Source organism: Diabrotica virgifera, chromosome 2, assembly GCF_917563875.1.
Source record: "Diabrotica virgifera virgifera chromosome 2, PGI_DIABVI_V3a".
Taxonomy (NCBI): Eukaryota; Metazoa; Arthropoda; class Insecta; order Coleoptera; family Chrysomelidae; genus Diabrotica; species Diabrotica virgifera.
The window spans coordinates 178,113,156-178,125,285 of record NC_065444.1 but is presented as its reverse complement, the minus strand read 5'-3'; the positions used below and the strand labels follow the sequence as shown (position 1 = coordinate 178,125,285).

The following is a 12,130-nucleotide window of genomic DNA, read 5'->3' as shown; positions in this document are numbered from 1 at the left end:
ATTTCTTTTTATTATAACCATAAGATAGCTTAATTGTTCTTCTTTCATGCCCAGTCTGTAAAATTTTATTTGATCCATTCGTTAAAGAATTACATTGAAATAACTCAACCGTGCACTTCGCCGAACGCTAGTTTACAGTGCGCCAATGTTTGTGAGAAGGGCGACTTTATCGTTATAAATAAAAAATTATATACGCTATAGATTTAATTTTAGAAAAATCTTTATAAAAGGTTTTTTTTTTGGAAAAGTTCCTTAATTTTTCAATGGTCAGGTCGGTTTTTTTTTTTCTAAAATTTATTTTTTCGGAATTATTTAAAAAACATCTAATTTCGCAGTTCATTTGTTTAATAAAAAATTAAGCACCCACTTCTGGAGTAAAACTTTTTGATATGTTGTTTATTAAAAATTTCTTAATGAAATTACAAAAAGTTCTATCTTGTTTGATTTTTTCCGAAGTTAAAATCTATATGCACTCCCCTAGGTACAGATTTTGTTTTTCAGGGGGTCTTTGGAGTCACTGAACACGAATACGTAATCATAACCGACCCATGAAGCAGCTGGTGCTCAGGGTTGCTGCTAGGGCACATCATCTGGAGTTTCGAGTTTTCGGCACTAAATTGATGCAAATAGATTACTCGAAGGTTTTTGGTACCTATCGCTGAAGACTAATATATCATCAGAACCGACCTCTGAAAACCGAAAACACTCGAAATTGACAACTCTAAAAACCCCCGAGTAATGTGTTTCCATCAATTTAGTGCCGAAAACCCTCGAAACTCCAGATGACGTGCCTTAGCAGCAACCCTGAGCACCAGCTGCTTCATGGGTCGGTTATGATTACGTATTCGTGTTCAGTGACTCCAAAGACCCCCTGAATAACAAAATCTGGCTCTTAGGGCATAGACGCAAAATGTCGCCTGTCAAAATGTTTAATATGTTTTAAATGTATTCATTTTTTTTCGAATTCTGATAAAACTAATAAATATTTTTGAAAAATTTTAACGCAGAATGAAAAATTACATTATTACTGAGGGACGAAAGTCCCTGAAAACTTCTATAATGATTATTTTAATAATAGGTCTGGATCCCGCGTATGAAAAAAAGTTGATTAATAGCAAGCTGAAAATTTGTTAATAGCTTAAGGGTGTCTAGTCGGATAAACTTTGATATATGGGAACACTGTAACAGCGGCAGTTTTAATTGTGGAACAGGTTAAAAATTTGGAACGGTCAGACCACGAAAACGGCACAATTATTTTGTCCTACAGAACAGACTTAAACTCTCCGAACAGATATTAAACGCTCATGCAAAAATCAGACTACTATTTATCACCTGTCATAATTCCTGTCATTTGACATATTCTACATGTTCCACTCATTATAACGCCCATTTGGTGATAAATAGCAGTCTGATTTTTGCATGAAAGTTTAATCTATGTTCGGAGAGTTTAAGTCTGTTCTGTCGGACAAAATACTTGTGTCGTTTTCGTGGTCTGACCGTTCCAAATTTTTAACCTGTTCCACAATTAAAACTTCCCCTGTTCCAGTGTTCCCATATATCAAAGTTTGTCCAACTAGACACCGTTAAGCTATTAACAAATTTCAGCTTGCTATCAATCAACTTTTTTTTCATACGCGGGATCCAGACCTATAAGTTACAGGGGTGAAAATAAAACAGAAAATTTAGTGTGATTTCAATTGCAAATATTTCATTCAAAAAAAACTTTTATTTATTCTAAGGGACTTGCGGCCCTCGGTAATAACGTACCTAATCTTTCATTCTACGTTTAAATTTTTTAAAAATACTTATTAGTTTTCTCAGGATTCGAAACAAATGAATACATTTAAGACACATTGAAAATTTTGACAGGCGACATTTTGCGCTTTTTCCCTTAATATACTTATTTTGACATGTTTATGCACTTTTGGATGCATCTTATGCACTTTAAAGTGCAATTAGGCATTTGCATTCATTTTTGTCTAGTAAACTTTTTTCCTGACGTTTTTCTGAGCACAATGCAAAAAGTTGCAAGTCTCTAAGTGCTGTATTAAAAAATCGATTTATCGTATTAGAAAATCGATTACGGTGTTTTTAGTGCTAAGTGCCCTGGTGTAAAATCTTTAATCGGTTATATGAGTAATAAAATAACAATTATGAGTAGTGTGTTTTGTATATTACTAACCTGCTTTTCCATATAAATCTAAAATGATTTTCGTAGAAAGCTATTTTCTGTAAATAATTATGTATTCATTTATATAATTGTTTGTCCGCTATAACTTTTCCCTAGCGTCACGATTCATTTTCAAACAAATTAAGTCAAAACATAAAGTGAAACGAACGTCGATGTGTATATACATTTTGTATACTGTATACTATATCTTATACACACATCGGCATACGTTTCACTTTATGTTTTGACTTAATTTTTTGAAAATAAATCGTGACGCATGGGAAAAGTTATAGCGGACGAACGCAAATTAAGTTATTGTCATTTCTCTCACATTGTTTGTACACAAATATTGATCTTATTCTTTTAGTCCACAGAAGGTGAGGAAGATTTTCAGAAGAAAAGTTCTACATCCGTATTCTCAGGCATAGAAAATCAAAATTTAGAATATACTTTAAGGCAAGGTTCTGAAGAAAGCCTATTTTTGCATGAAGATGTTGTAGAAATACATAATATACAAATTTTAAGTGGTATGTTATACTATGTATTAGACTAAGAGCTGGAGGTCAAATATCATCGTCATAAGTAATATGGAGTTTGTCCTGTGAAATGCGTCCATTGTATATTGATAATCATGATCCCTTTCAGGCTGACACCTCAGTGGATACAGGAAGTAGCAGTAAGGGGTGAAAGTGGAAAATTAATGCAGTCACTGAAGGTTTTGAACTCCGATTTCGTTGAACATCTCTCGATGTGAATTAAAATTGGTGGGAAATTAGAGGATACCTCAAGAAAGAAAAGTGTCATAGTGCAAACTTGTGCTTTTACGCTGGGGGTGGATGCCACCTCTTCTCAGGGGTGAAAATTATTTTATTAAAAATAACTCCACAAATCGATAGAAAAACAAATTTTAAGCAAAATTGGTTATAACAAGTTATTATAATAAATCAATATTTTCTGAGTTATTAAAGATCAAACATTTGAATTTTTCGTAACAAATATGCATGGCGAAAAGCCGTTTTTCATAAATAAATCAAAAAATATAAGTTCTAACAAAAAAGTTTCCATTACCAAAATTGAAGATAATAAAAAATGTAATAATATCCTTTCTTGAAAAACTAGAATTAATTAAAAGTGAGGTTTAGGTGATTGAATGTATATTTTTTTCGGCTAGTACTCAAAGCAATTATTCAAGCTTAAATAACGGAAAACAGGCATTTTATAAAATATACTTACAAAACGCTTGTCAAAGTACTCAAAAACAAGTGAGCTCCAGATGAAGTTGAAAGCATAAAAGCTAAGCAAGTTAGGATGAAAATAAGAAAACCTAGGCCTGGATCCCGCGTACCAAAAAAAAGTTGATTAATAGCAAGCTGAAAATTTGTTAATAGCTTAACGGTGTCTAATCGGACAAACTTTGATGTGCGGGAACACTGGAACAGAAGAAGCTTTAATTGTGGAACCGGTTAAAAATTTGGAACGTCATACTACGAAAACGTCCCATGTATTTTGTCGGACAGAACTTCCAATTGATTTGTTACCCTTTCATTAAACTCTCATGCAAAAATCAGATTGCTATTTATCACCAACATAATTCCTGTCATTTAACATATTCTACGTGTTCCACTTATTAAAATGCCCAGTTGGTGATAAATACCAGTCTGATATTTGCATTAGACTTTAATGAGGGTAACAAATCAATAATTGGAATTTCTGTCCCCGACAAAACATGTGACTTTTTAGTAGTCTGTCGTTCCAAATTTTTAACCTGTTCCACAATTAAAACTTCCCCTGTTCCAGTATTCCCATACATCAAAGTTTGTCCGGCTAGACACCGTTAAGTTTTTAACAAATTTTCAGCTTGCTATTAATCAATAAGTAGTCCTTATAAGACTTTCTTAATTTTAGCATAAGTAATAACCCCAAAATGGTTTAGAAAAGTAATCGATATACAAGTAAAGTTTAATAAAAAATTTTTGGCTTGGTAAAAGGTATATTAGTTTAAAAAGCCCCTATAAGGCTACATAATCGATATACGTAAAAAATAATAAAAAACTAAATTTTAGTAGATATTAAATAGGACTTACTTATATATTTTACTTTTATATATTAAATATTTTACTTTTTTTATTATTTTTGTAGGATAACTAATAACCGAGATAGAAACGTTTAAAACATAAATTTTACTGAATGTAACCGGGGCCCGTTAACCATTTATCTTTAAAAAAATAAGAAAGATAAAAGATTAAGTTTAATACCATTGTATAGCCCTTGAAACTACCTTTTAAATCGTTTTTAGATAAATCTGATATCATAAAAATTAATAGAGTTAGGTATTTAAAAAAAATAAAATTTTTTTGGAAAAATTTTTCGAGCATAAATTTTAATGCTATTGTCTTCTTCGGAAGCTGATTTGATAGATATTTCTGGGTACTTCAACAAGTGTTTAGTAAGTATATTTCATAAAATGCATCTTTTCCCATTATTTAAGCGTGAATACTTAGATTTGGGTACTTGCCGAAAAAAATATACATCCAATTAATAACTCACTTTTAATTAACAGTAAAATGTTTTTCAAGTAAAATTTTTTTGTAAAAAGTAATTTGAAAAGCTTCAGTGACTGCACGAATTTTCCACTTTCCACTTTCCACTTTTCCACATTTTTACTGCTTTACTCTACTCCTTGTTGCTACTTCCTGTCCACTGAGGTGTCAGCCTGTAAGGGATCATAATTATCAATATAAAATGGACGCATAAGACGCATTTCACAGGAAAAACTCCATATTACTTATTACGATGATTTTTGACCTCCAGCTCTCCGTCTGTATGTCCAGTGTCCACTTATTTGGTACCTAATCTTCCTTTAAACAGTTTCTGTAGAACGTAAACCTTTATTATTACAGTGGACTCTCTCTATAACGAACACGGATATTACGAGGTTTCGCGTATAGCGAGGTACACTAGATGTCCCATGAAATTCCTATTGAACCATAATACCTCTATAACGAGGCAGATTTGGTTATAAGGAGGAAAAATTAAATCGAAGAATATCTTTCTTTACCTGTTTTTAGCGCAGTAATGGCTATAAATAAATACACCAACTGCCTTTATACAGAAATTCCCAACATCAGTGTTATTATCGACGCCAGTGCTGTAATAAACTTCACCCCCTGTAATAAACTTCTATGTGTTTATCTATCGACCGATATTGAATATTGTAGGAAATTTACAATTTACGATGGCGAAGTCTTATTTTCATGTCGACCATCGACACCTAATAAACTAAGTAAGAGGCATCAAAACATTTCAATATTATTGTTGTCTGATATAACGAGATCCGCTTATAACGAGGTAATTAGTCCGCCATTTCAGCTCTCGTTATAGAGGGAGTCTACTGTATTTGGTGAGTGTATCAATCAATGAGACTATAGTCAAGACTTTCTTTGAGTGTATGTAATCTTCACTTAGAGCAGACGGTATAGAAGAAAACACCATCCTTAAAGGAGATTCGACGGTGGTTACATGGGTTCAGGTACATGTTAAAAAAATAAAAATGTAGAAGAACTGCATATGTTTAAAAATATTATTAAGGGTAGAGAATATGAACTAGGTAAGTTGTCAAAATTGCGACGAAACAGTTCTTGAAGAAAATATCAAATAGGATTTATATTTGTTAAAAAACAAAATAAGTAATAATAAACAAAATAATAATAAACCATAACTATATAAGAAGCTCTTGATTAGTTCTAGAAACTAATCAAGAGCCGATAGCCAAAACGATAAATAGACGCAAATGGAAGTTTATTGGACACACATTAAGCAAAATGAAGATGATATAACCAAACAAGCCCTGGATTACCAACCAACTGGAAAAAGAAAACAAGGCTGACCAATGACATACTGGAAAAGAAATATTACCAGAGAGATAGAAGACAATAGGTTAACATGGAAAGAGGTGAAAGCCCTGACCAGAAACAGAGATGAATGGAGGGGGACTGTAGAGGCCCTATGTTCCAAATGGAATCAAGAGGAGTAAAGTAAGTAAGTAAGTATATAAGAAGCAATGACCAACATAAAAAAGCAGATAACTTAGGATCAAGAATATACATTTGTATACAAGTACTTATAAGAACAAACCGAAAAATATATAATACAAAATGAGAAAAAGTCGCACATGATATTAATCCAGAGGAACGCAAATGTGTAGGTACACATGTTAATCTGACAAAAATTTGTTGATGGTACATTATTCAGTGAAGACTGGTAATGATTAAACCATCGAGAAGTAAACAAGTAATATATTTTAGAGCCAACCATAATTACCACCAGTTTTTTAGATGGCTGTAAACGCATAATTATGTAAATTATTATTAAATTACTTTTAAAAATGTCAACAAAAAATCTAAGTCTTCTGAGCCCCCGATAACCTTACTACTTTAATTCTCACGATTCCCTGCACTTCTTTTGCTTCCAGGGCTGAATCAATGTTTTATAATAATTTAGTATATCGCAGTGGCGGATCTAGACATTTGCCTTGGGTGGGGAAATTTGTCTTAGGGGGGGGGGGGACTTCCATTGAAACACCTACCAAAAAACATAAAAAAGATAAACCCAAACTACATAAAAGGCAAATAACATGAGACATGCATTAAGTTTATTGGGTTGAATTTGTCTGTCTGTGGTTTAAGTTTCATCTCACCTAATATACTTTTATGTTTTCCCTCCCCGTAGATCCACCACAGTTATATCGTATTGTCCCTGTTTAGGACTTTTAAGTGTTCTCTTCGGGGTTTGTGATTGTTGATCACTTTGTTAGGTAAAAAGCTCATCCTCACGGTTAGAGTGCATGGTACAATAAAGTTTCATGGAACAATTTTGCGCATGACATTTGACAGCTGAGGTCAAGCGTGTGACGTAGCAAAGATCCCTGTGAGCCATTATTTATAATGGTTAATGGTAGTTGGTAGTTACTATTATGTGGATTATTTTGCAAAATTCTTATAATTAACTCGTTTTTAGCAATTTTTTTCAGTTTTTTGGATAGTATAAATGTGTTATAGTTTATATATACCAATTAAAGAACATTTACTCGTTAGTGTCTATATTAGGGGAGTGCATATAGATTTTTACTCCGGAAAAAATCAAACAAGATAGACCTTTTTGTAATTTCATTAAGAAATGTTTAATAAACAACATATCAAAAAGTTCTACTCGAGAAGTGGGTGCTTCATTTTTAGTTAAACAAATGAACTACGAAATTAGATGTTTTTTTAAATAACTCCGAAAATATAAATTTTAGAAAAAAACTGACTTGACCATTGAAAAATTCAGAAAATTTTCCAAAAAAAAAACCTTATATAAAAAATTTTCTAGAATTAAATCTGTATCTTCTATAATTTTTTATTTATAACGCTAAAGTCACCCTTCTCACAAACATTGGCGCACTGTAAACTAACGTACGGCGAAGTGCACGGTTGAGTTATTTTAATGTAATTCTTTAACTAGTGAATCAAATGAAATTTTACAAACTGAACATGAAAGAAGAATAATTATGCTATCTTATGGTTATAATAGAAAGAAATAAAATGTATGGGCATAAGTACGGAGTGGGCGGAAATTGAGCCTTACATGAATCTTGTTTAAAAATGATTTAAAAATGTGTAACTAATACAATTTTACTTATAAAACTCTCAATTTTGCACAACTTACCTTTCAAGCATCCTACTAAATGATGTTTTATTCAAAAAAAATCTCAAAAATTTAATTTAAATGATATGACGTCTCAAAAGATGTATTTTTGAAATCTTCGTAATTTTATAGAATTACCACCATTTTAAGACGATATTACTCAAGTTTAAACAGATCTATTACAGTTTTATAAGTGCCTTTTTAAAGCTTAGGATGTAATCTTTAAAATTCAATAAATTATTTTACTTTAAAAATGAAATAAACTATTTCTTTTTAAGAAAATTAAGAAAGATAACAAAAATGTAATACAAAAACCGAAAATTACCAGCTAAAAAATGTTTATACAAAGTGATCAAAACTTTTTTCTGTAAAACTTACCTAAAATACATTTAATAATAAGCTTCAACAATAATAAATGTTCAGCAAAAAAATTTTTTGAAGTTATACTTCTTTACGCGCGATATGAGGGTGAATTTTTATATGTTAAAACCTACGATCCGGGCGCATGCGCATTATAACTTTGTTCTGATTGGATGTTCAAATGACATGTCAAAAATTATTCAATATGGCAGCTGTAGCGCTAGCGCAGCTGTGGTTTGGACGGTTGACGGTTTGGTTATGTATGGTTGTTGCGTTTTAAAATTTGTGGGAAGAGAAACAACAAAGGTTAGTTAATAGTTATACTGCCTTTTTAAATAGTTTTCATATTATATTTTTGAAGTTATACTTCATCTAATAATAAAACATCTATTTTTATATTTCACTTGTCACCGTGATGTATAATTATGTATATCTGAAAGGTAAGTAGCATGCGGCTTGATGGCCTTGGTGGTAGAGCATTGGACCAGAGATAAAAAAATCGCGAGATTGCGGGTTCAAATCCCGGACGATTTATACTTTCTTTTTTTTTAATATTTGGCATTGTTGTTTTGGTTCATTTTTTGTAATTATTGTTAATTTTTTGTATTGTAACTGTTAAGTAGGTATATTTATTTCGTTGAAATTATATTATAATAGAAGAATAACTTCTTACATGCGTACAAAGTACACACACATTCTTTTTTTTTAGCTCTTATACAGTATGTCTGCGTAACTAAGAACCTATTGATAACTTTTTTATTATCAGTTTTACGAAAAAAAGTTATTCTTTATAAAATACTCTGCATCGTTTATAATCCAAGATGCAACACATATCAAGTTTAATTAATGTTATACGAGGCTTGTCAAAAAATATGAATTTCACTCAAGAGTAAAGTACCTTTACTTTTCACAATATCGAAAATTGTTATTAAGAAAAGTTGTTTGGAATTAAAAAATTTGTTTTAGTGTTCAATTACATACTCAGGGAGAGTATTTTATGAAGAATATCTTTTTTTCGTAAAAGTGATAATAAAATGGTTACCTATCATAATTGTAATAAAATGATGATAAATATCCGTAATTTGAGAAAAATTTGATTTTTTTTCGATTAGAATGATGTAATGATGTATTTTTTAATTTCAAACAACTTTTAATAATAGCATTTTTTGATATTTTGGAATATAAAGGTACTTTACTCCTTAACGAAATTCATATTTTTGACATAACTCTTATAAAATTGATAAAATTTGATATCTGATGGTTGAATTTTAGATTTTTGACTATCCAGAGAATTTTATTAAGAATAAATTTTTTTTTCGTAAGATTGATAATAAAAAAGTTTTCCATGTGGTTCCTAGCTAGGCAGACACACTGTATAAGAGCTTCTGTATAAGAATTTTCAAATTACAATGCCATATTCGGATTCAGCATAATCAAAAACAAAATAGAAACATATTTGATCAAAGTAAAATGATAAATTTAACGATATTTTTAAAATTATTTATACAACAAAATTGTTATTGTTGAAACAATTAATAAACAACTAGCGGCAAAATCTGCGAGTAGAACTTTTTACTTTAACATGTATATAAACTAACAAAAAAAGTTTTAGAAAAATATAAGCTTGTTTGAATTTTTCCGAAACAATGCATATTTTTTCGTTCTAATTGCACTCCACTATATGTATAGTTTTATTTGCTTTCGTGTATTTGTTTGTTTTTGTGTTTGGTGTTTGTACTCAAGTGTGGACTCAAGTGTAGCTACAAATTTTGAGTACCTAAATTAGAAAGTGATCATCAACAAATTAGGAAGTGGGATAACCTGTATATTTGAAAATAATTTTAAAATTTGTAGACACCCATTTTTATGTGGATATTACTTTTTTTGTATCTTTAAACAACTGAAATATCGAACTCAGGAGTACCACTTGATCAACCTGTATGTATGGGAAATTTATTGTACCATGGTTAGTGTGTATCTACCGGAGTGATGCACAGTCGGAAGGCTCTCTGAAGTGGTTGTCTGAGTCGGAATAGGGAAGTTGGAATAAAGAAGAGCTATTTGGCGGGTTGTTCGTAGGGGCTACTTTTCCAGATTGAAACAAAAGAATATATTATATTACAAAAAGGATATGTTTTAGTAACGGATGATGAGGAAATAGTTGCGGTTATGTGCTTGGAGTAGACAGATAACGTGGTGAAAAGCGATTAGGAAACCACGAAATGCAATCTATACTTGAACGGGAAAAGGGCGTGGGAATTGGATGATGAGAGTGCGAAATACTAGTGGTGGAGCTTCAAGGCGATTTGAGTTCTCGTAAAATGCGTACCCGATGCAATTTTGTAGGAAAATTTACGTTGAATGAAGTTTTTTTTTGGATCTGTGCATCCGTACATTTCACATGTTTGAACAGGAAGTTTTTAAGGTGGAAAAGACCAAGTTTTCAATTTAATAGCACATAAAATATTATTAAAAATATTACTCTACATACATCCCACCAGATTGAAAAAAATGAAAACCTTCTCTAGTTACACCTCCAAGACTTCTAAAATCTGCAAGCCATAACGGATGCTATGACTAAAGAAGATGAGGGAATTTTAAAATTTATAATTCAATGTAACGACTTCTCAAGTAGAGAAGAAGTGTAACGACTTGAATTATAAATTGTAAAATTCCCTCATCTTCTTTAGTCTCAGCATCCGTTATGGCTTGCAAATTTTAGAAGCCTCGGAGGTGTAACCAGCGAAGGTGCCCATTGTTTTCAATATGGTGGGATGTAGAATAATATTTTTAATATTATTTTTTGTGCTATTAGATTGAAAACTTGAGTCTTTTGTTAGCAGTTGCCGCTAGGGCATCCCTGCCATTTCGTTCGTTGCAATCCGTAACTACACGCCGGGGTTTGTCCTGGTTGGTGCTTGCTACACTCTCTGATTGAACTAGTGTATAATGCGGCTGTAGTTTCGTGTTGCAACGAAATTGAAAATGATTATTCATTTTTGATTTTTAAGGTGTCTTGGATTTGGAGTGTGCTCGTGGATGACATTACGGTAAAATTCTTGTTTCGTGAGTTTACCATCTCGATTACTGTGGAGATGTTTAAGATGTTTTTAAGGAGTTTTCCCTAACGTTTTAATAAGAGAGATAGTTGTGCAACATTCCATATCGCTACGGAGTTTAAGTACCCCTTTTTTATCGTCATCTATTTGACACTATTTTATATCTGTATAATATATCATAGCCATGGGCCTCTAAGGCCTTTAGTGCTATTGTATACAGAGAGAGTCTGTAAAGTGGAATAAATTCAATATCTCAAATACTAATTGTTTTTTTGGAAAATGCTCAGACCCGTCGATTAGTATTTCAAATTGTCCTTTTTGACATTCAATAAAAATGTATACAGGGTGTCCCAATTTAGAGATATGACGTCATCGTCGATTTTCTTAAATGGCAATACTGTCATTTTGATAGCTAATTTGATAGGGTTTGTAAAGTTATACATAACTGCAAAATATAAAATTTTTATTCTCTACCATTTACAAGATAATAGAAAATAACAAAGTTATATCTGTAATTTGGAATATATTCAATAATTAAAATTCTAACTGTTTTTTTGAAAAATGCTCAGACCCGTCGATTAGTATATCAAATTGTCATTTTTGACATATAATAATAATGAATACAGGGTGTCCCAATTTAGAGATATGACGTCATCGTTGATTTTCTTAAATGGCAACACTATCATTTTGATAGCTATTTTGATAGCGTGTGTAAAGTGATACACATCTGAAAAATTTCAAAATTTTATTCCCTACCATTTACAAGATAATAAAAAATAACAAAGTTATGAAGAACAGGAAGTAATCAAATAATAATTGAATTTATTTATTTCAATTAAGCAAATGCTCATAACGT

At 31.4% G+C, this 12,130-nt stretch overlaps 1 protein-coding gene across 2 annotated transcripts in view; it reads left to right on the top strand.

Annotated features, from left to right (window-relative positions):
- Positions 1–12,130, top strand: part of LOC114329172 (uncharacterized) — a 245,730-nt gene that overhangs the window by 109,352 nt on the left and 124,248 nt on the right. For both annotated transcript variants that reach the window (XM_050642944.1, XM_050642943.1), the window contains exon 17: positions 2,538–2,697. In XM_050642944.1, the coding sequence (XP_050498901.1) occupies positions 2,538–2,697 (160 nt within the window). The remainder of the gene's footprint in view (positions 1–2,537; positions 2,698–12,130) is intronic.